This window comes from Aythya marila (genome assembly GCF_965140915.1).
Source record: "Aythya marila genome assembly, chromosome: W".
Classification (NCBI taxonomy): Eukaryota; Metazoa; Chordata; class Aves; order Anseriformes; family Anatidae; genus Aythya; species Aythya marila.
In genome coordinates, this window is record NC_139081.1 from 17,911,366 (window position 1) to 17,936,598 (window position 25,233).

General features: G+C 43.8%; 1 protein-coding gene across 2 annotated transcripts in view; it reads right to left on the bottom strand.

The window, feature by feature from the left end:
- The window catches only part of LOC309889546 (mothers against decapentaplegic homolog 2-like), a 40,551-nt gene extending 32,011 nt beyond the window's left edge, over window positions 1–8,540 (bottom strand). For both annotated transcript variants that reach the window (XM_082782394.1, XM_082782393.1), the window contains exon 1: window positions 8,301–8,540. In XM_082782394.1, coding sequence (XP_082638520.1) covers window positions 8,301–8,536 — 236 coding nt within the window. In that variant the 5' untranslated portion in view covers window positions 8,537–8,540. The remainder of the gene's footprint in view (window positions 1–8,300) is intronic.
- Between the last annotated feature and the right edge of the window lie 16,693 nt (window positions 8,541–25,233).

Sequence of the window (25,233 nt, forward strand, 5' to 3'; positions counted from 1 at the left end):
CAGCCAGTTTCTAACCCAACGAAGCGTGCGCCAGTCCAAGCCAAGAACAGCATTCTCCTCAAGAAACTGGCTGCGGGAGACGGTGTCAAAAGCCTTGCTGAAGTCAAGGTAGACCACATCCACAGCCTTTCCCTCATCCACCCAGCGTGTCACTTTGTCATAGAAGGAGATCAGGTTCCTCAAGCAGGACCTGCCTTTCATAAACCCATGCTGACTGGGCCTGATCACCTGCTTGCCCTGCAAGTGCTGCGTGATGACTCTCAAGAGGATCTGCTCCATGAGCTTCCCTGGCACTGAGGTCAAACTGACAGGCCTATAGTTTCCCAGGTCTGCCCTCCGGCCCTTCTTGTAGATGAGCGTCACATTTGCTAGCCGCCAGTCAACTGGGACCTCCCCCGATCGCCAGGACTGCTGATAAATGATGGATAGTGGCTTGGCCAGCTCCTCTGCCAGTTCCCTCAGTACCCTTGGGTGGATCCCATCCGGCCCCATCGACTTGTGCACATCTAAGTGCCGTAGCAGGTCACCAACCAGTTCTTCATGGATAGTGAGGGCCACATCCTGCTCCCCATCCCCTTCCACCAGCTCAGGGTACTGGGTATCCAGAGAACAACCGGTATTGCTGCTAAAGACTGAGGCAAAGAAGGCATTAAGCACCTCCGCCTTTTCCTTATCTCTTGTAACTAAGTTTCCCCCCACATCCAGTAAAGGATGGAGATTCTCCTTAGTCCTCCTTTTTGTGTTGATGTATTTATAGAAACGTTTTTTGTTATCTTTAACGGCAGTAGCCAGATTGAGCTCCAGATGAGCTTTGGCCTTCCTAATTTTGTCCCTGCACAGCCTCGCAACATCCTTATAGTCCTCCCTAGTGGCCTGCCCACTTTTCCAAAGCTTATAAACCCTCTTTTTCCTCCTAAGCTCAAGCCACAATTCTCTGTTCAGCCAGGCTGGTCTTCTTCCCCGCCAGCTCGTCTTTGGGCACGTGGGGACAGACTGTTCCTGCGCCATTAAGATTTTCCTCTTGAAGAACGCCCAGCCTTCCTGGACCCCTCTGCCCTTCAGAACCGCCTCCCAAGGGACTCTACCAACCAGTGTCCTGAGCAGCTCAAAGTCAGCCCTCCGGAAGTCCAACACAGCGGTTTTACTGGTCCCCTTCCTGGCCTTGCCAAGAATAGTGAACTCCACCATTGCGTGGTCACTCTGCCCAAGACAGCTCCCGACAATCACATCCTCCACCAGTCCTTCTCTGTTTGTGAAGAGAAGGTCTAGCGGGGCACCACCCCTGGTAGGTTCACTAACCAGCTGCGTCAGGAAGCTATCTTCCACGCTCTCCAGAAACCTCCTAGACTGCTTTCTCTGGGCTGTGTTGTGCTTCCAGGATATGTCAGGGAAGTTGAAGTCCCCCACGAGAACAAGCGCTGAAGATTTCGCAACTTCTGTCAGCTGCCTGTAGAATTCCTCTTCCGTCTCCTCATCCTGGTTCGGCGGTCTATAACAGACCCCGACCAGGACGCTAGCCTTGTTGTCCCTGCCAATCCTAACCCAAAGGGACTCGACCTTGTCATTCCCAGCCTCGAGTTCCACAACATCAAAACACTAATATAGAGAGCCACACCACCACCCCTTCTGTGCTGCCTGTCCCTTCTGAAAAGGGTTCTCTCCTAACACTGTTTCCAGAGGAACCACTCCCCTGTTCCCCAGCATAATTGGGGAAGTCACCCATATTCTACAGCCTTAACATGAGAAGCAGCAAAGGAATTTCTATGTTGCTGTTGCTGAAGTACCCCATTTTGGGGAAAGATCTTAACAGCTTGAGACCAATCTATTCTAGAAGCCAGGTTAACTTGACAGCTCTGCTGTAGCAGTGATCAAAAGCATCCTTAAGACTAGGTTATTGCATACAATCACTTCCCAAACAAACATGAAACTTAAAAAAACAGAGCCTGTACTACCAGTTAGTATACTGAATAAAGCCAGTCAGCTTTTGTCCTGGTTTCACTTAGGACAGAGTTAATTTTCCTCCTAGTAGCTGGTAGAATGCTATGTTTTGGCTTAGGATAAGAAGAGTGCTGATATCACACTGATGTTTTAATTGTTGCAGAGCAGTGCCTACACCAAACCAAGGATGCTTCAGCTTCTCGCTCTGTCCTGCCAGTGGGCAGGCTGGGGGTGCAGCAGGAGCTGGGAGGGGACAGACCCAGGACAGCTGACCCAAACTAGCCAAAGGGGTATTCCATACCATCTGATGTCATGCTGAACAACAGATAGGGGTGGCTAGCCAGGGTAGGGGGGCCAGCTGCTCGGGGATAGGCTGGGCATCGGTCAGCGGGTGGTGAGCAATTGCATTGTGCATCACTTGTTTCATACGCATTATTATTAGTACTACTATCACCATTGTTATTAGGACAGGAAAGAAAGGAAAACAATAATAATGTCTTTATCTCAATCCACAGGCTTTAATTTCTTTCTAATTCTCTCCCCCATCCCAGAGAGGGAGGGGGGAGGCTGAGCAAACAGCTGCGTGGTACTTAGCTGTCAGGCAGGTTAAACCACAGCAGCATTACACCTAAATTATAGATGATTTTTTATTCAGTTATCTGAAGAAAAAGGCACGAGAATCTCAATTTAAACCATTTGCTTGCTCTCAACCAACAGTTCCAAGCTACCTGTCCATCTTTAAGGTCTTCTCTTTGCCTAATTTATTTCCACTGTTACCTCCTTTGTAAATACTTGTAATCAACATTATTTAGCTCCATCTATGGAGGCCAACATTACGTAATACAAGAACCAACTTTCAGAAAACAATTTTAACACACAATAAGCTATGCTTAAGTATAAGAACAAAAGAAATCTTGTGTCAGAGATCAATAGCATTAATCACTTTTACATCAAGAGTAGGCTTTTAGGCTCAGAAGTCACACAAAAGAAACTCCTGGATATGCAGATTTTTGCTTCATAAAAAAAATACAGCCTTCAGAAGTAGCCTACGTATATACACACAGACATTGCGACTTAAGGAAAAAATGGTATTAAAATCATCTTCTATCTGCAATGCTTGGAATGAATACCACCACCATAGTATTTCCTCAGGATAACTTGGGTGTGATCAGTTCCATGACAGCAGTTTAAAGAGTTACCACCATTCACTGTTGGTGGAACTGAAAAGTATGTAACAGGTACACCTTTAAAATATTTCATCCTAACAAGCTCAGCAGGTAGCTTGTAATCTCAACGCCAACCAGCCACTTCACTTGCAATTGTCTGCTTTGCATTTTATCCAATACTCCCTTGAAGTCTTCTATATTCCCAAAACCACAAAGTCCACTCGGGGGTGGGGGGTCTTCTCTGCCTGAGTGGTAAAGACACAGAATTCACCTCATATTTGAAGCAGAAGCCAGGTGCTTTAGAAGTTTACTTGTTGGCTATAAATCAGCCACACTCTTCAAAACAACTGCAAGATTTTGGAGGCTGCTGAAAAAAGCCAAAGCAAGCTTCTGAAAAATCAGGAACCATAACAGAGGGATGCTATCCCTTATATTGAGCAAGAAGGGCAGAAAACACAGATAAGACTACGTTTTTCACATTCATATCAAACTTAAGCAAGAACAACTATTTTGCAGATAGCACCTTCTAAAAACTCTAATGGCAGAGCAGGATGGAAAGCAAGGGTCTGACAGGAATATCAACCTTCCCTCTGCACTGGGAGCAAGTGCTTCATTTCACTTAAGACTCTAAAGCACCCTAGAAAAGAATCCTTGAATGGGGATTTAAAGAAGTTGGTCTTAAAACCTTACTTCAGCCAGTATACTGCCACATCACTTTTCCATCGATATTCAACATCATTTTTCTCTTGTACCAGAGATTCCTCTACTATCAAGCAGTAGTAAGATTTACCTCCTCCGCAGAAACTCAAGATCTCTCATTAAAACCAAGATTCAAGTGTTAAGTACTGTTTCATACACAGTATCAAAAGCAAGCTTTCATATTAACTGTAATATAACCATTAACATCAACACAAATTTATCTGTTCAAGAAGAACGTTTGTTCTTTTAACTTAGAACCAGGAAGTTCTTTGATGCTGTATCAAACTCTTTTAGAGTACTGAGTGAGCACACTGTCGTGGTTTAACCCGACATTCTACCAGCTACTAGGAAGAAAATTAACTCTGTCCTAACTGAAACCAGGACACACGCAAACATCTGGAAAGAAGAAACAGAGGTATACTGTTATAGATGCATCTTTCAGTGCCTCCTCCTCCCAGTCAGCAACAGCCGTGTCAGGGCACGCACAAAAGCTCCACTCACTACGCAGAACTAAAATGAAGACTACAGATGCTGAGATTGATGGGAGGCACCTGTTTCTTCTTTATCCTCCTCCATATAGGACAAAAATAAAAGTGCAGCTCTGCACTGAGCTATATCAGGGTCTGCCCCTGTTCAGCACTGCACCATGCAGACTGTGCCAGCAACACAACTGCCAGCAATGTGAGGAGATGCAGCAGCACTCTGTGGGTCCAGCAAGGGGGTAAGCAGGCACAACACAAGGTGGGACCTGCTGGGGGACAGCGAATGGATTACAACATAAAACAAAGAAGGAACACAGGTGTGCCTGGGGAGTGCTCAATACTGACAGGTCATCTTTTATTACACAACCTTCATATAAAACCTTATTAGAGCTGTCACAATAGCCAAGTGTTGGCATAGCAGCAGAATTTAGCATGCACCTATGTAACACTCAGGAAGGACTTAGTTCTGCATTAGTTTTCAGAAACATATGCTCTAGAGAACGAGGCATCACAAAGCAATAGAGTAATAAAGCAATTACCCTTCCCCTAGTCCTCCCCCTTGTCTTTAACTAAAAAAATCTACAGAACCCCAGTCATCACTACCCAAAACCTGTTCCACCTAATCTCTATTGACATTACTTATATTATTCGGTATTTTACAGAAATCATTTTAGCAAGTCTAAAACAACCAAAAAAAATAAAAGCCCCCAAGCATAAAGAACATCTGTAGTTTTTAAGACAGAAGAGACAAGTGATCCCATGAAAATACTGCAACACCAAAGCCAGTGATTTGTTTCCCTACTTTGAATTGCAATGTTGCATACTGTCACCACTGAAATGACTTTTTAAACAATGAATATAAACTATAAATATCAGTTGATTATTCACTGCATGGCATAGTTTTGTTTGTGAATAGCAGTAACTAAAATCCAAGCCCTTAACAAAGTACTTATTTCAGCAGAATAATCCATGCTAATGAGAAACAAACTGCTCCGGTAGAAGAAATCTTACAAATTAGTACTCATGTTGTTTCTTCACTGACTGCTTCTGGTGCTCCATTTGTATGAAAACTGCAAGGGAGAGCATGAAGACATAATCTTAAATGAAACCGAATTCATTACATACCTTAGAAAAGTGAACTCAAGAACCAACATTTAGTTTGAGGATACGCAGGGATTATGAGATTAGAATCCTACTGGCTCACTGGGAAGATTCAGCAAGATAACTACAAATTAGAGGGCTAGTGTCAAAAGGACCTCTACTTATTTAGCCTCTGCTCTAGATTACTGACCCACTTATGAAGAGCTAAGCATCCCTGCTGTGTGATGCCAACACCCACCCCATCTGTTTGCTTCTGCTTTCTCACAATCTCTATTAGTCTGTGTAAGAAGCTGTGTTAATTACCACACAAGCAGCTTGAATAGTTCACACAGCATCAGCTTCAGTGTGTGGTCACCTTGACCAACAGCACAGAAACAGAGCCAATCTAATCACAGCAGATTATCAAAAGCAAAGTATATGCAGATCTTTGCAGAGTTTTATCAATTTCATTCAAGCTACTTTCAGTTTTGAGAAAAGCTTGTACATGTTTATCTATTCCAGGTTTCAGCAATGAAAATACAAACAAGTTAAGTATTGTATTAGCCTTGATGGATATTTCCAATGGGACCAGAAACTTGTGAAACCACAAGGGAAACTTCTCTTGAGGGAATAACACAACAGTTGCAGAAAGAGGTATCTCACAACACTTGTTAATAAACTGAGTTAAACAGTATCAAGAATTAAATCTAAAGCTAGTTAAAAAAAACACCCAAAGCCCTCTCACTCATGTCAGAACTGCATCACAGCAACTTCACACCAAACTTCTTGCTAACAAGGAAGGAAAAAGAGTTTGCAAGTCAGTCATTTATTGTTCATCCCTGTTGATGTACAGATTAAGATATTCATTAAAGCGAGTCTCAAGCAGCAGTTTTATTAACTTACTAAATCCAAGAACAAAAATCTCCAGAAATCATTACAGTACTCAGTTGACATTTGTTCTTTCTTGGGAACCCAGACTACTGCTGTCAAAATGAAAATATCAATAGTCCAAAAGCCAACTTCAAAACTCAATTCTGTACAGCACTGTTTGCAACCCTGATATCATCTTGCCCATTAATTTTAAACTAACAAATGGCTTTTATGTTAAACCTTGTGAAATAGGCAGCGCTCGAAGAGCTCTCTAGCTCCCATCTTACTCATAAGGTAGCCAAGAAAAGTAAAATTTCAGTGAGCCCTTTTTCAACTGAATAACAACAGTAACAGCACATCTGAGCAAGAACTGCTCATCACAACACTGAGACTATATGGAGTGTAACTGAGCTTCACATTCTGTTTTAAGGAATTATTTACTACTTCAAAGGCCATGCAACCAGGAGGAGCCACCCAAATACAGACAGCAAGAAGACCAGGAAAACAATGATATACTGGCATCTTATTTGTGCCTTTGAATACTGTCATCACAAGCATACTTGTTTAAATATCCTGAAGTAGCAATGTTTACTGCCCAGTACCCTTGCAGGAAAGCTCTATGAGCTTGCTCCAAGAACTCTATAAATTAGATACATGTTTTGTATAAATCTATATCCTCTGTAACATGAAAAACCTTCCAACTAAGCATTTTGTCTTTGCCATTACTTTGACTTGGATACATTTCTGTGAAATGGCTTTATGTATTTAGCCTAATAGGCTCCAATCCTAGTCTACTGATACACAAACTCCAACAAATATTTCACTTCTTAGCTGACAAAAGAAAGCAGAAGGGAAACCCAACAAACTGGGTTTGTTGGACTGCTCCAAAGAAGAAGATACAAGCAGAATGCAACATTAATTCTTCTCTTTCTTTTGTTTCTAAAGTAGTCATTGATCCAGAACACATGTATGGTTTTCCCAGAAAGTTATGTCAAATCTAAAGGAGAATGCTAAAACCATTATCAGATAACAGCCATAACACATTTGATAGGTAGCAGTCATTACTGCCACCGGTCAAATGTAGCACGCACCAAGATTAATATAAAGTTTAAAACTCACTGGGACCAATGTGCTAATAATACAGAAATTAAGGTCATAAACACATGCAGTTTCTCTCCCTTACAAACTACGACATATGTCAAGGGACTGAGTGCCCAGAATATTCCTGTGTCACCAGATCCTCCAGCAATTTCATAGAGAGACAAAACATCTGTAGAATGATTTGATATTTACAGAGTACACTTGATGAGCACCTTTAGTGGGAATTCTGTACAACATGAATCTAGAGCACGTTGCATTATACTTACAAACACAACCCTTGCCTCTCACACAGCAGTTGCTATGAATTAAGTTGAGAAAGTCAAAGGGGCAGAATGCAAGCCATTCATCTAAATATATATATACACACGTAAGGAGCAGAAGAGAAGTTCTAGAAATGCTTCAAGTTAAATGAAAAGCACTTCCATTAACCAATGACATAATAATTACAGTAAATAAACAAATCTTCAGACAACCTGCCTCCAAAGCTAAAGTTCCCCTTCAAAAGGGAAAACAGATGCAACTTGTAGAACTTAAACAGAACTAGCATATAGAACTGAAAATAATAATTAGTTGACTGAAGTGTTGACCAAGGAAAAACTAGTCTTTTTTTTTTCCCCTGAAGCAGAAGCATAGCTTCAAACAAGCCCCTCCAATTACAGTGTTATCCAATAAAAGCATAAGGCAGTGTTATGAACTAAGAGCTATGTGAGTCACCACCAGAACACATACAAATTGGAATCTAGTTAGTAACAAACGAAATGTCAAGTTATTACTAAAAATTGTGACTTGACAAAGCATGTGGTTCAGTTCTAAGAAATGAATCAAGGGATACATAAAACCAAAACAGGCTTTAAAGAATTTTTAAATGAATCAAAAGCATACAACTGATTATTTGTTCACGTGACAGCCTAGACATCTGTTTAGTTTAAGAGGTTATAAAAGCTTCAAACACAACAGCACTTACCTTGGTATCGTCACACATTTTGTATTGCAATTCTGAGTGGTAATTGCCTTCTCAAGCTCATCCAGCTGTCCTGTTTTTTTTAGCTTCTTGACCAAGCTTTTCACTGCTTTTTCACACCACTTTTCCTCCTGACCATTCTGCTCACCACCACCAGCCCCTCCAGAGCCACCAGCAGATTTTTTCCACCCCAGAAGTCTCTTCACAACTGGTGGAGTGAATGGCAATATGGATGACATGACTTTCACCAGACAGAACACTCAGCACGCAATAAATTAGTGATTCCCGTCTGATCCCTAAAAACACAAACCAAAACAGACATTAGCACTGAGGTTTCACGAGACACATACCTTGCTTAGGACCTTTCACTACCAAATGCCGTAGGACATGGCATCTCAAAACAAGTCAGGTAACAGTTCAGTACTAGTCTGCGCATTTGTTACTATGTCAATGAAATTAAAGGACAAACTTTCTACAGTCACTCCAGCAGTTAGCTACAGACACCTAGTTTTTCCCTCACATCTTTCCTGGCTAAAGTTTACTTCAGAAATTACAAAACATTAACTTACTTGAATCTAGCTTTGCACCTGGGCTGAGCTGGTTTTAATCATTTGCTAAAGTGTTCCACAAATGACCGACAAATTGCATACCCAGATTTGCACATGCTGCCCATCTCCAAATTAACTTAACAAGCAGAACTGTGTTTGGAGTGCCATTTAATCATTATGAGTGTTGACAGAAGTCTTTCAGCAGCCAACCATTTGGCAAGCCTTTCTTTCATCTTGTTACAATTTAAATAACTACCACTTTTTGTGCCACTGGGAACACAGATTTGAAATTCACTCAAGTTTGGCGATGAGCTTATTCCCCTGTTCCAGGTATGCGAATTCCAAAAAGTTACCTTACTTCAAAACCTCAGCACACTTAACTACATGAGTTAGTTTAGTCAGCTGAAAATACCTTGCTCTAGTGAAGCACTAAGGCTACCTTCAGGCTACTTGATCAGAGTTTTCAAGGCAGCTCATGTGCATCCCCATCCTGAGCAGGCACGCTCCTCACTTCTATTCAAAACATACAGCCTCACCTAACTGATGTTTCCTACCTGCAAAACAGCATGGTTCATTTGGGATACTTCAGGCTACATTATTTCTGGGTAATTCATGCTTTATCACGTTGGTTCTTGCTGAAACTGTGAAGACAAGTCACCAAAAGCTAAATTATATTCCACAGGTAGCTTTAAATCTTAACTTTTTGACTTCCATGGAACAGAGTATTCAGTAGGAAGGACATTAGAGTTTCAACTAAGTTACACCTCAGTGAAGCGGCTTTTGAGATCACCTGAAAATATGACCAAAGCAAGGATTGTAGTGGTTCAGGCTCATGGAGATTGAGGTTCTGATTAACAGGGACTTGAGAATAAAAACAGTCACTTTATGGAAGTGATTCAAATAACCTATCCTAAATCAAGGCATTCGTTTTCATGCAAAACTATAACACAAAAAGAGCTTTAATTCTTTCAAAAGCGTTAAATTATTAGGGAATTGTGGCCAATACATCAGACTATAAAAGCATTACATTGTAGCCCTGACTACAGAAAACAAGACTAATAAACCCAATATCCAACATTTTCAGATTAAACACTGAATAGGATACTCAGGCTACAGTTTCTTAAAGAGTCTCCAGCCACAAGCAGCCCAGGTCTCCTTCCTTTTTTCTCCGTGGTCCCACCTATGCACTAACAGCAATACCTCTCCCCAAAGACTCAGGTAGCTGAACAAAAACCATCATGTTTTCTTCCTGAGTTAACATCCTTCCCCACTACCAAGTTGCGCCAGCTCATACCCAGTACTGTAAGGACCCATGCTAATGTTGGCTGAGATACAGAGCGTAGATGGAGACTCTCCTCCAGCCCCGGCCTTCAACACTAGCATTAGCATCCCCTCTAGCTCTTTAAATGCAACCCAGACATGTACTGTAATGACAATTTGTTCTGGTGGCACAGCCACATTAAGCAGTCTTGCTCCCCTTTCCACATGTTCTGAACTGTTCACAGGGCCAGGAGTAAACCCCTTAGAGCCCTAATCCAGTACCCCGAGTGGCTCCAGAGGTGAAGTGGGAGGCTCACACAGCCTCTGCCGCATTAAGAAACACTTGCACATGGTTTTCAAAAGAGGGAAGGGGACCAGCTGCACAAGGCGTAACCTGGGACAGCAGTTACTCTGAACTTCATCACTGAGACTTCAGCTTCCGAGCACGGCCAACACTGAATGCTTCAGATGCAAGAAATTCAAAGGGAGCAAACCAAAGGATGATAGCCTATTTTGCTGCAAAGCCCACACTTTCAAACACTGGCAGTTGATGGTTTAATATCTGAATACTACATTCAGTGCTGACAGATGCAGGCAATGGAGTACCAATATTATTGCTTATCCACATGCTAATTCTCCTCAAGTTTACGGAGCTCACTGACACACAAGATAAGCATTTCCTGTTCTTTTGCTTCAAATTTGACCTTTCAGTGTCCCAGAATACTCCCTTGATTATCAGCCTCACGAAGCACAAGCTTCAGAAGGGTCATACTTACCACCACAGTAAATTGCCTATTCTTCCAGGCCCTTGAGGCATTCTCAATGTTTTTATCCGATTTTCAGCTTTACAACACCCCTTAAGGTGAGGTATCCAGTCTTGCAGTATTCTTTCCCTTAAAAGATATCACTGAACTATGTATAATTTCCTGTATTCGCTTTCTTAAAAGAAAGACTACAACTTGCATTTCTGCTTAACTGCGCATTGACTAAGATTTAAGTGTTGCAGCAGGAAAAGTTTAGAAAGCCTATACGTTTCAAAAGCCTATTACATTTCAACTCACATTTTTCTGCCACGCTCTGAGGCAAAAATCTCCCTTTATCCATTTTCAGAAGTCTGTCAGTTCAGACCTAACTGATCAAAACTTTCCAGATATTTTACTTAGTTTTAACCAGCTCCCTCACATCAATGTTTACTAGTTTCTGTAGATGTTTACACAAAGCACAGGTTTATCTGCTACCCCATGGCTATTTCTACAGGAAAGTTTTGTTTGTTTGATAATGGGATATCCGCACCAAGTCCTTTATTACACTGATTCTCACACCTTACCAGCTGATTTTAAAAGAACATACACCACAGCTGCAGACAGATTCTGGGAGGCTTTAACTTCTGCCTTTTAACTATGGCTACACCACATCAAGGATTTGCCAGGAGCACAGTAAGAATTTCATTAAGTTATTCCAGTTACAGCCCTGCTATCTTTCAAAGGCCAAGCAGAGAAAACATGACCCAAGTAGGGCAAGACTTGATTCATCTCAGTACTTCAGCCAACTGTGAGGAATACTACTCATAGGAGACTATTTCAACCAGTTTAACTTATGCAAAAAGTTGCACCCATCTCCATGCCTAGAGGAGGCACTAGGAAGCACACTGCACAATTAGGTTGAAGGTCAGATGAATCTAAATTATGTAAGGAAAAAGCAACAATGAAGTAAAGAAATACCCTAATGGGTCCAAAGAATGGTGCATCTAGCCTGATGTCCTATCTCCACCAGTGGCAAAAGGATATGCTATCCAAGGCCAGCACATGAGCCTTGCTGGTTTACAGAGTCTGTTCCCTCCGTAACACTTCATCTAAAATTGCTGTAGCAGCTATTTATGGACCTGTTGTCCATGAATTCATCTAACCACTTCCTGAACCTGCCCCTTGTGGCAGACAGCACCAGAATTTAACATCCAGTTTTTAAAGAAGTATTTTTGGATGTTTTGATCTCTTCCGAGTTTCAGACTGTGCCCCTTGTTCTTGTGCAAGCTTTGCTGAAGAACTGTTTGCATTCATCTTGTCCACAAGCTTTGTGATTCTGTACATTTGAATCACGTCCCTCCCACATAGTACTGTCAGCCTTTTGTGGCAAATAAAATATCTGAACACTGCTCACATAGTTTGGAAAGCTCCCCTGGACAGATGCCAAGCCTGAAGTTTTCCTTCTCCAATTAAGTTACAAGCACTTGAAAAGCATAGCAGAGGGAGTGATCTAAAGACCACAGAGAAGTTACACGAAACTACAGCTAACATCTTTTCAGTAACAGTACACTAAAGCTCTCCACATCAGCATTACAAGAAAAAGCACAAAGATTTATACCTCGAGCAATTTGCAGACAGAAGACAGACAGCACATGTGCTGCTGAACATCTGGCAGCAGCTCAAAAATCTGCCCCTGGGCTGCTCTGCAGCCCTATATCTGCACTGGGTTCTTTCTCTGTCCACCAGGAGAAACCCAGACATCAGACTTGCACCAACAGGCTCAGCAGTCACTACTACAGCTCTTTTTTGACCAGAAAACCCTATTTCGATTTACCACCTGTAACTTCTGCTTTCAAACTGACATAGGAATATAAGGAGTTTTGATCTTTGTTGCCAAAGCATCACTCGCACACTGTCACTGCTGACACCAGCCTCTTGGTAAAAACCCTCCTGTAGTCTTTTTCCTTGCACACTTCCTTCATTCACAAAATATGTTTTCTCCAAACGGACCCAGAAAACATTTGCCAACACCACAAGCAATATTCCCACGTTGCTATAACAGCTGCAGATTAAATACAGGCTAAACACATAATAATGCTTTTTCCTTATTATTTCCTTGTAGTCCACAGGCAGCCACCTCCAAACACTGACAACTTATTTAGGGCCTTTGCTTTTTAAGGACCTTACACATGCTTCCCACCACTCGTTCTTTGTGTTGCCTCTCCACTGCTTGTTCTGTTCCACTGATGCCCAACACCATAGCCCAAATGTTATATTTTACCTGTCCACATACTATTTCTACTACAACATATCAATGTAGTGGGACTCTAATTACATGGAAATTTCCAAGACCCCTTTGAGTTCAATTGTAGTTGAGCTATCAGTATGATGGCAGAAACGTGACAGCAGAAAGCTATCACTATGTCATCCCTTTCCACATTCCCTGGGTTGTGCCTTAAAACCACAGCTTTGAGTACTCAAGGAGCTTAAAAGAGAGGTACAAGTGTCAGACTGCTGGCACACAAGGAGCACACACTGTTATACCCAACAGATTAAAACTGGAAAATGTACAGATTGCCTAACTTCTGTGGTATGTTTCATCTCTGCCCCCATAGTATATTCTGCTTCCTCTCACACGTTTCTATAGCAGGTCAACACAACAGTTGGCAACTTGTGAAATCACAGTTTGAGTGATGTCTGTTATTATTCCATTCTGCTGTGGTTCTCTGGAACACGGATTAAATATTAAGCCCACAATCCCAGAAATAACTAAGCATAAAAGAGGAGGAAAACCTTAAGGGCAGTACATTTGCAGACTAAAGTCTTCAAGGGAAGTTTTCCTTTCCTGAGTGTCTGGAACTTATTATAAACACACTGGTACTACCAAAAATATCAAGTGATTTCTGGCTAATTTATTCTAAAGCCTTATGCAACATATTTCATATCAGTCTGCTTATTTATCTTAAACTTGAAATAAAGAAATGGGATCTCTCCTGGTTTTACTGGAAGTATTCTGGCTTAGAAGAATCTCATTTTCAAGTGCTCTTCTGGAATAAAGAGGACAGAAGTTAAACTCCTGAGGAAAGAAGATTGAGGAAAATCCTTTGTAGCATTTGAAAAAGTCTACAAGTTCATTTCCTTCCAGTTTTAGTCCCATTTTTGAAGTATTTTTAAGATACATTTTTTTTTTTCCATTAAACCTGGAATTTGGAGATTCTATACCAATTTCATCAAGTGTACAGTGCCTCACATATCTCAGAGGAGGGAATATCCACCTTTTTCCTTCACGTCTCCCTGTGGCATTAGTTCTTCCAGAGTAAGCACATTAATTGAGGCAGTCTATTTAAAGCAGCATCAACACCCTATGTTAGGCTAACCAGTACTGAGATGTGACGCTTTAGAGTGCATTGGTTAGGCAGTACTGTATGTCACCCACATTAATGCAAGGTCATCAACAGTGAAAAACTTTGAGAAACAATAAAGCAAGTATTTCATCTCACAATGAACAGAAGCAAAACAAAATTAATTTACGATCTGCTTCTGAATTCTTGAAACAGTGTTATTCCAAACAATGAGGCAGCTTATTCTCAGCAGAACCTGAGAAAGTCTTCCTCAATGCTAATGATGTCAACTTGCAGGAAACCTGAATTCTGTACAGTGTTCAAACTAAAATTCAACATCACTTTTTCCCATTCAGACAGAATGCATTCTAGTTAAAGAACTTGGCAAAACAGACAGGAGAAGACACTTTACTGCTGCCACTATACCCACAACCCCTACAAAACCTGCCTTTTGAGACTCCAGGGGGTTCATGCCTTCTTCTTCTCCCTCAAACATGTATTAAAGACACCTGGTTTCATCATACTGGAGAGGCTTGAGCCTGCTGTGCATACATACATTTCCAAAGAACAACCACACATGGAAGTTAGACAACACAAGCTTCTCTCCCTGTATTCAGGCCAGAGTGGGACAGCTTTAAGTACTTCCTTCCCAGCTGTTGGGCATTGAGGTGTTTTTTTTTTTTTTTTTTTTTTTTGCCTCGGTGCAGGCAAAGAGCTGGGGGAAGGGGAATGCAGCCCTGCTGAGCATTGCCCCCAGATCCACCCCCCAGCCGAGCTTCCCAGCCAATTAGGCCAGCAGGGGAGAGTGGCTCCAGAGCACTCCCTCCAGAGGGGCTCGAGATGGCCCAGGCTCCCAAAAGCAAAACCAAGGTCCAGGTTCAGCTTTGACAAGAATTGAAGTTCAAGGCAGGCTGTTTGTGGCAGCAGCAAAGGAAGTTCTCCCTTCAGGACAGCTTCAGAATTAGGATTTTGCAATGTGCCAATCTACAGCCTCAATTTGCACATTAATTTTTAAGTTTCTTATGGTCTAGTATTGCAATGCATCTTGAAACTCTGTAGAACTTTTGTCTTTATATAGCTCATTAAGGAGAGAATTACTTTCAAAGTAGACTTTTTCCTTTTACTCATTTCATAAAGTTTGATTATGAATCAAACAAGAAAATTCTTGTTTCTCATATGCAGAACTAAAATAAGCACTGTCCTGGTTTCAGTTCAGACAGAGTTAGTTTTCCTCCTAGTAGCTGGTGGGGTGCTATGCTTTGGCTTAGGATGAGAAGAGTGCTGATATCACACTGATGTTTTAATTGTTGCAGAGCAGTGCCTACACCAAACCAAGGACCTTTCAGCTTCTCGCTCTGTCCTGCCAGTGGGCAGGCTGGGGGTGCAGCAGGAGCTGGGAGGGGACAGACCCAGGACAGCTGACCCAAACTAGCCAAAGGGGTATTCCATCCCATCTGATGTCATGCTGAACAACAGACAGGGGTGGCAGCTGCTCAGGGTTAGGCTGGGCATCAGTCAGCGGGTGGTGAGCAATTGCATTGTGCATCACTTGTTTCATACACATTATTAGTAAGAGTACTATTACCATCTTTTTTTTTCCTGTCTTAATCTCAACCCACAAGCTCCATTTTCCTGATTCTCTCCCCCATCCCAAAGAGGGAGGGGAGAGGGTGAGCAAACAGCTGTGTGGAGCTTAGCTGCCAGCCGGGTTAAAGCACAGCAAGCAACAAAATGATAGAAAAGTTTCAGGAGCTAAATTTTTCTTCAATTACTAAGGACTACTGCAAGCTACAGCCAGATAAGATAACAAAAAGCTTTACTGCTATTAGAAAATTAGCACATTGGAAGCAACACATGCATTCACATAACACACTAAAATTGCATATAACTAGCTGAGATGCTAACTTCACTGACTTTGAATTAAACTAATAGGACTGACATATTTTAGCAACTCTCCTAAAATTACCTGAGAGGAATATTGCCAAAACTACAGTCAGCCGATTCACTTGTCCCTGCAAAGCAGCAAACGTTTTCCACATCCTTCCTAGTTATGAACTCACAGCATTGCTCCTCAAAACTGGAAAACCTCAGTAGTGCCACAAAAGCACCAAAAGGAACATTCCAAACCACAATAGTTTAACCTCTTCTCACCTTATTTGCTTTGATTAAAATGGCCCAGGTGCAACAAAGGTCAGTTTCATTATTTTGGAAAGTAAATACTGCTGGGGTAAAGCTGACAGGTAGTCCCCAAACCAAAAAGCAGGTACCTGGTTCAGCTTCTAGCCATATAACTTAGCACGTCCCCCCCTCCATTAAACAACACACAAGCACATTTAGTAATTAACTAATGCAAGTTGACTTTCCAAACCAGCCTAACATCAACAAGTGTTTCTCCAACAGGCCAGGCTCCCCTTCATGTTCACTGCACACTGAAGTGTCTTACATTATGCTCATCTCACTCCAGCTTAATTAAATCAAACTCAAGCCCTAGACTACGCTGATAGGAGATCCGGGAGCTGCTCTTGCAGTCTCTTTCTTGGTCTTACTTCACACTATGGCTGTCAAACACACAATGACAATAAGAAGTCATCTGGAACAATACCTTTCTCTTTGTAAGACAGTTACTCTACTGGAAGTTGAAAGCATCGTTTAGTAAGAATTTTTGCAGTGGCTAATTTCTTCTAGCCCAGAGCACTGAGCACAGGGCTGCCTGTGCTCTCCATTCTGTTTAATAAATAAATAAATAATCCCATTGCATGACCTGCAGCAATTCTGTTTAACAAATCAACAATTACAAGTATTTTGGCAAAGTAAGCTTAGGTATTGTTTGCCTCTCAGTACAATTCACAACCAGTTTGGATTGAATGACTTTTATCATTAAGCCACAATCTGAAAAGCAGAATTTACAGCTCACTTAACAAGGTAGGCCCATAAATGGATGCTTTCAATTACAGGGCATTTACATGCAGTCATTAAGGCAGTGCTGAATACATTTGAAAACTACAGAATACCTTTAATAATAATTAAAATTCTGCACACTGTTCTTTATATAATCAAAACCTAGGAATTTTCTTCAGTCTCAAACAGAGCTTGGATTCATTGCTATCCAGAACCTACTACAAAGTCTGTTCTCCCAGTACTTTTCTGGGAAAGGGATCAGAAATGGAAAAAAGTTTTGTTTTTTAAATTTTCGTTCACTAGCACAGATTTTTAAGCTCCAATGAACTCAATTATATCAACTGGTGCTCAACACTTCTGAAAGATCAAGTAGAACAGGACAAGTAGAACAGGATCAAGTAAGAACACTTAGGAGGGCCTTTCATTTGGAGATTCCCTGTGCAACTCAAGCTCATTTGATTTTGCTCACACACCTAGCTTCTAGGTGGAGGGAAAAAAAGATCAGTTAAGAGACCAATGTGTTGGTTTTTTTTAAGCTCATTTTTTCAATTGTGTTTTTATTATTATTATGGTCAAACAGAATCTCAGGAAAGCTAACTATTCTCCAAGATTATACTACCCATGACCAGATTCCTCCATAAAGAGAACTGAATCCTCCCTCTTGCTCATTTTAATGACTGTTGGCGTAGTCCAAGTCTAAACCACACAACTACCAAGTTATCCTATTAAATATCTTAATAGGAAACATCCCAACGAAGATAACCCAAAGAACACACTTAAGCGAAGCTTAAGCCACCTCAACTAAGAACCTCCCCTTTCCTCTTTTTCAAGGGGATTTACAGTTAATGCTATCTTTTATCATGACAGTGCTAAGCAAATGAAGCAGGGTGGGGAGAGTCTGGCAACTTCAGCTACCCCCATTTAGTTACATTCTCATGCCCCTTTAAGACACAGGAGTTTGTAAACCCTTACATTTTAAAGCTATCCCTTTGAATAAACATGGCAAAAGATGGACTCATATACCACACAAGTGAAGCTCTAACACTATGATAAAGTATAGGAAAGTCTAAACAGTAACCTTGTTTGTTAAAAAAAAAAAAAAGCACCTTAACAACAGGTTTTTTTCCTCAGTCTGGAGAGCAGAACAAAGCCTAACCAGCCTCTCATTACAGAGGTCAGCCTCATAGATGTAACACCACAAAGTAGTTTGAAAGCACAGCTCTCCAGGCAAAAAGTATCACACCTGCGATCAGCCAAACCTGCAGTTATGTGCAGCCTCCTTCCTAATAAGCTGTCATTACCACCTCCTTGCTATCGATGGAAGCTCACGCATCTCTGACCACGATAACAGGAGCCCGACATGCAACAACAACAGGCTGAAGCACTTCCAGAAACCCCCGTTTGGAAAACCCGGCGAGAACTTTTCCTCCAGCCCACCCGTTGGTGCGTTAAGGTGAGCAGAACACACAGGGCTTTTGGCAGCCAAGCACCGCAACGAGCGGCCGAGAAGCCTCAAACTAGCCTGGCCCCCAGCTGGCAAGGGCTCCTTACACACCCGATTTTTTCCCCTTTTACCACCCGGAGCCCGCAGGACAGCACCCGGCTCCCCTCCCCGCTCCACCCCCGCAGCAGCACGCCACGGCCCCGCTGTAGGAGCTCCCCACGCTCCCCTCCCGGCTCCCCGCGGACCCAGCTCAGCTCCACGCCGCGGGGGGTAGAAAAACCCCAGGCCAGGGAGTAAGGCCCTACCCGATCCCCTCACACCGCAACAAAACGGAAACCCCAGCAGCTCCAACCCCCCACGACGAACCCAGGCCAAACCTCCTACTCCCCGGCTGGCTGCGCGACCACCCTCCTCCCTCAGCACCGCCCCCCTGCTCCCATTGGTCGTAGCCTCGATCCGCCCGCCCCCAATGGTCGCAGCCTCGGCCCGCCCACCCCAGCGGCTGGGAGAGGAGGTGGCGCGATGGCCCGCAAATACGTCGTTCAAGGGAAAAGGGAGAGGAGATTGGGGGGCGGTGGAAAGACCCCGCCCCCTACCCCCTTCCCGCAAGCGATTGGCGGGTCGAGAAAGCGAATCAAAGGAAGGGCGGGGGGACAAAAGCAGGGAGAGAACGGGAGATGGGGAGGGGTGAGAGGGCGCGAGACTCGGCCCCTCTGGCGGTGTGACGCCGCTCATTGGCTCCGTTCCTTGTCACTTTTCACTCGATGTGCCCGCTAGGAGAGCTTGACCGGAACGGCGCAACGGCGTTTGCGTGACCTGCAGGCGCGCAGGCGCACTGGAAGTGTGATGTGGAAGTTACTTCGCTCGAATCTGTAACCTTCCGCACATGGGAACGGGTGGGAGCTGAGAAAAAGTAGTGCCCTCCTTCCCGACAGAAATTATCTCAGGGCCTGAGACCGGCCCAGCATAGGGCAGTCCCTGGCCACCTGCCTTCGAGTGGCAGAGCCAAATCGATGTTCCTTGGGTGAGGGAAGGCGAAACACCATCCTTTGGAGGATGGGAGGAGGGCAGATGCCAGCCATGGCAGCCCATCAGGAGGCTGAGGCAGGAGGGGGATGCAATCCTGCGCCCCTAGCACCTGCTTCATACTCAAATGGATGTAAACCACATATAAAACGTGTTAAACTACCCATAAAACCCATAAACCATAACACCACTTCGTCTGCTGTTATGGTGTAAAGTTGCAGGCAACTTGATCTTAGCAGTCCCCAGACCTACGGTCTTCCTCCCAAAGATCACTGCCCACGTCCTGAAGACCCCAGCCCACAATTCTTGGGAGGCTTTGCGCAAGCGCAAGGACTGATAAGCTAATTAGCATACGAAGCAAGAGTAGGCGGGTTTAGGTAATGAATATGTATAAGCATTAATTGAATATTCATTGTTTTGCTGTATAAGTATGAGATAGTTTGTTACTTCGAACATGCGTGTTAGGTGGAAGGATCCCCCGTGCATCCAGCGCTGACAATAAAGGATACTTCGTCACTTAGAAATTTCGGCTTCGATCTTTGAATCAATCTGGCACCCCAGATGGGACAGCCTCTCTGCTGGACTGCAGGACCCGCTGGGAATAGGACTCCCTAGGGTACCCCCGGGATTTCCCAGAGGGACTCCTTGACTCAACGGATCACTGCAGAGGCAGACAAGGATCCCATCTCTGTAAGTGACAGTATTCTTTATTTTGGTTTTGGTTTGTTTGTTTGGTAGACCGGTCATTTGAAACTGCCCATAAGTCGGAAGATAAAAGTTCTGCAGGGTGGTGTATACTTTTGTGGCTAGCACCTTAAGTATACGTTTGATTTTGTTGGCATTCAATTGCCGTTTGGAACCTGGCAAGTTTGCTAATAAGGTTCATTTGTTACAGAGTTACTTATTTCAGTTTTCTGACTTATTGCATGTGGAATTTGACTCTGATTATTGTTATTGTGATTTTGGCTATATTATTGGTAATAATAGTAGGTTCGTGGCGTTGCTATAGAAAGATACCTGCGTGCTGCATTTTGTAAGTGATAAGTGTATTCTGAAAGTGTGAACTGGGAAAATGGGAGAAAGGCAAACTGGTGGGATGTTAAAGAACAGCCCTTTAGGATGCGTTTTGAGTCATTGGAAGGATATTGGAGGATCTGCTGGTGGAAGTATGAACAGGAAAACATTGATAAAATATTGTAATTGGTGGTGGCCGCTTTATAAGCTGGAATGTGGAGAAAAGTGGCCTTTTAATGGAACTTGAAACTTTAATACTTTGCTACAGTCAATGTTGTTTTCGAGAAAGAAAATAGGATGGAATGTTGTATACAGATGTTGTTTCAGCATCTTGGAGGGAAAAGGTACAGAATTAAGTTGGCCCCTGACTGAGCCTTTGGTGCTGGCATGAGAAAAGTACAGGCTGGAGAAAGATAAAGGAAGTGTTAAAAGGGTTGTTGAAGGTGTTAAAGGTGTTTGAAGTTGAATGAGCAGGGAAAGAGGATGTAGGAATGTTAATAGTTCTGCCTCAGCCCGGGGCTGAGACCTTAAAATCTTGGGTGTTAGCCCTTGTGGTGGTTTTACCGTGCTGGGCAGCTAAACCCCACAACCGCTCTCTCACTCCCCCTCCTTTAGATAAGGAGGGGGAGAAGTAAAGCAAAGAACAACTCACGGGTTGAGATAAGGATAATTTAATTAAAGGGAAATAATTATAATAATTAAATAAAGACTACCATGAACTAAACAATTTAACTAAGGGGAAAATAAAAGGGAAAGGGGAAAAGGGAGGAAAACAAACAAACAAAATAAATGAAAGCTATATGGAAGTGCAGAGGAAAGAAATTACTCTCTACTTCCCACAAATGAGCGATGATTGACCACGTCCTTGAAGCAAGGCCTCAACGCACGCAGCCGGTGTTCGAGAGGAGGACCGACGTCTTCTCAACGAGAGCCCACCCCTCCCCTCTTCTTCCTGTTTCCACCTTTTATTGCTGAGTGTGACACCACATGGTATGGAATATCCCTTTGATTGGTTTAGGTCAGCTGCCCTAGTGATGTTTCTCTCCTCACTTTTTGCCCACCCCCTAGGAGGGTTAGAGAAAGGCCCAATGCTGTGCCACTGCTGCTCAGCAGTAGACACAACACTGGTGTGATAACACTGCTGTTCCAGCTACAAGTACAGAGTACGGCACTGAATGGGCTGCTGCCGGGAAAGTTAACATTCCAGCCAGACCCAGTACAACTTCCACCCCTTATTCCATAACATTTGTGTCACACTCAGATCCCCATACTTTAGCATACAAGCATTCTCATCATTATCCCTTGTCCTTTAACAGGACAAGGATTTAACAGGACAGGATTAATAGGCAGATGTATCTTTTCATTCCATAGGTCTTTCTTGGAAAATGTTCATAAGAACTGTTGATGATTAGGTCTTCATCTGCCAAAGTGGCCACTCAAGGCAGGCGGAGTTGGATGTTTGGACACCAGCACCAGCTTAGCTCAAGTCCTTGTTGCACTGCCCAGCTCCTTGCAAAGTTGACCTGTCGTTGATCCTACAGCATCTTCCTACAACATACAACTTAGATTATAGATTAGTTTTCTCTCAATGTCAAATCTCCTTGAGGCACACACTTGATATCCCCATTCTTTTGCATGACCCACCAGGTATACCCTGGTCCTTGGGCGAAGACAATCCCACGAGTGGGTTTGCCTTTTCCCGAGGCAGGAGCAACCCACACTGCCTTCCCCATCCACCTTCCTATATGCACTACGGGAACCTTAGCTCCTTTCACAGTGTGTAGGGGTTTTGTTTCGGCAGGACCAGCACGGCTGTCAGACCCCCTATTGTTAACTAGCCAAGTGGCTTCTGGTAGATTTGTGTCCCATTGTTTCCACGTCCCAGCACCTAATGCTCGTAACATAGTCTTTAACAGTCCATTGTACCTCTCAACCTTCCCAGAGGCTTGTGGGTGGTAAGGGATGTGGTACACCCACTCAATACCATGCCTCTTTGCCCAGGAGGTAACAAGATTGTTTCGGAAATGACTCCCATTGTCAGACTCAATTCTCTCTGGTGTACCATGACGCCACAATACTTGTCTTTCCAGGCCCAAGATAGTGTTTCGGGCTGTGGCATGGTTTACAGGGTATGTTTCCAGCCACCCAGTAGTTGCTTCTACCATGGTGAGTATGTACCGTTTGCCTTGGCGAGTTTTTGGGAGTGGTCCGATATAGTCAATTTGCCAGGCCTCACCATATTGAAACCCTAACCATCTCCCCCTGTTCCAGGGAGATTTTACCTTCATGGCTTTCTTGATTGCAGCACAGGTCTCACACTCATGGGTAACCTGCGTGATGGCCTCAATGGTCAAGTCCACCCCTCGATCACGAGCCCATCTGTAAGTGGCATCCCTCCCCAGATGTCCTGATGTTTCATGGGCCCATCGAGCTACAAACAGCTCACCCTTACGTTCCCAGTCTAGGTCCACCTGAGCCACTTCAATTTTCGAAGCTCGATCCACTTCTTTGTTGTTCTGATGTTCTTCAGTAGTGCGACTCTTGGGCATGTGGGCATCTACATGACGTACTTTAACATCCAGGTTTTCTACCCGGGCAGCAATATCTTGCCACAGGGTAGCAGCCCAGATAGGCTTACCTCTGCGCTGCCAGTTGCTCTCTTTCCATTGCTGCAGCCACCCCCACAGAGCATTTGCCACCATCCATGAGTCAGTATAAAGATACAATACTGGCCAATTTTCTCTTTCGGCGATATCTAGGGCTAGTTGTATGGCTTTTACTTCTGCATACTGACTCGACTCACCTTCCCCTTCCATGGCTTCCGCAACTCGTCGTATGGGATTCCACACAGCAGCTTTCCATTTCCGATGGCTCCCTATCACACGGCAGGATCCGTCAGTAAACAACGCATACTGCTTTTTGTCTTCTGGCAACTCATTGTATGGTGGTGCCTCTTCAGCACGGGTTACCTCTTCTGTTGGCACTCCGAAATCTCTGCCTTCCGGCCAGTCCATAATCTCTTCCAGGATTCCTGGGCGATTGGGTTTTCCCATTCGAGCCCGCTGTGTAATTAACGCTATCCACTTACTCCATGTAGCATCAGTTGCATGGTGTGTAGTGGGAATTTTCTCTTTGAACATCCAATGTAACACAGGTAGCCGTGGTGCCAAGAGGAGCTGTGCCTCTGTACCCACAACTTCTGAAGCAGCTCGAACACCCTCATATGCTGTGAGTATTTCCTTTTCAGTTGGGGTGTAATTGGCTTCTGATCCTCGATAGCCCTGACTCCAGAAGCCCAGAGGTCGACCTCGAGTTTCTTCTGGGGTTTTCTGCCAAAGGCTCCAGGTGAGCCCATGCTCCCCAGCTGCAGTGTACAGTATATTTTGCACAGCTGGTCCAGTACGGACAGGCCCAAGGGCTACTGCACGAGCTATTTCTTGTTTGATTTGTTCAAAGGCCTGTTGTTGCTCAGGGCCCCACTCAAAATAGTTTCTCTTTCGAGTCACTCGATATAGAGGACTCACAAGCTGACTATAGCCTGGCACATGCATTCTCTAGAATCCCACGAGGCCTAGGAAAGCTTGCGTTTCCTTTTTGCTAGTTGGCGGAGACATTGCTGTTATTTTATTGATCACATCCATTGGAATATGGCGACGTCCATCCTGCCATTTTACCCCCAAGAACTGGATTTCCTGTGTAGGCCCCTTGACCTTGCTCTTTTTAATGGCAAAACCAGCTTTCAGGAGAATTTGGATTATTTTCTTCCCTTTCTCAAAAACTTCTTCTGCTGTGTTGCCCCACACGAGGATGTCGTCAATGTACTGAAGATGCTCAGGAGCTCCCCCTTGCTCCAGTGCAGACTGGATCAGTCCATGGCAAATGGTAGGGCTGTGTTTCCACCCCTGGGGCAGCCGATTCCAGGTGTATTGGATGCCCCTCCAAGTGAAAGCAAACTGCGGCCTGCATGCTGCTGCTAAAGGGATGGAGAAAAATGCATTAGCAATATCAATTGTGGCATACCACTTGGCTGCCTTTGACTCTAGTTCGTACTGAAGTTCTAGCATGTCTGGCACTGCAGCACTCAGTGGTGGCGTGACTTCATTCAGGCCTCGATAGTCCACTGTTAGCCTCCACTCGCCATTAGACTTTCGTACTGGCCATATAGGACTATTAAAGGGTGAGCGAGTCTTGCTGATTACTCCCTGACTCTCCAGTCGGTGAACCAACTCATGGATGGGAATCAGGGAGTCTCGGTTGGTGCGATATTGCCGTCGGTGCACCGTTGTGGTAGCAATTGGTACCTGTTGTTCTTCAACCTTCAGCAATCCTACAACAGAAGGGTCTTCTGAAAGGCCAGGCAGGGTAGACAGCTGCCTAATCTTCTCTGTGCTCAAAGCAGCTATGCCAAAAGCCCACCGGTATCCTTTTGGATCCTTGAAGTACCCTCTCTTGAGATAGTCTATGCCAAGGATGCACGGAGCCTCTGGGCCAGTCACAATGGGATGCTTTTGCCACTCATTCCCAGTTAGACTCACTTCAGCTTCCAGTACAGATAGTTGTTGGGATCCCCCTGTCACTCCAGAGATACAGGTGAGTTCTGTCCCTTGGTAGCCTGATGGCATTAAGGTACATTGTGCGCCAGTGTCCACTAAAGCTTTGTAT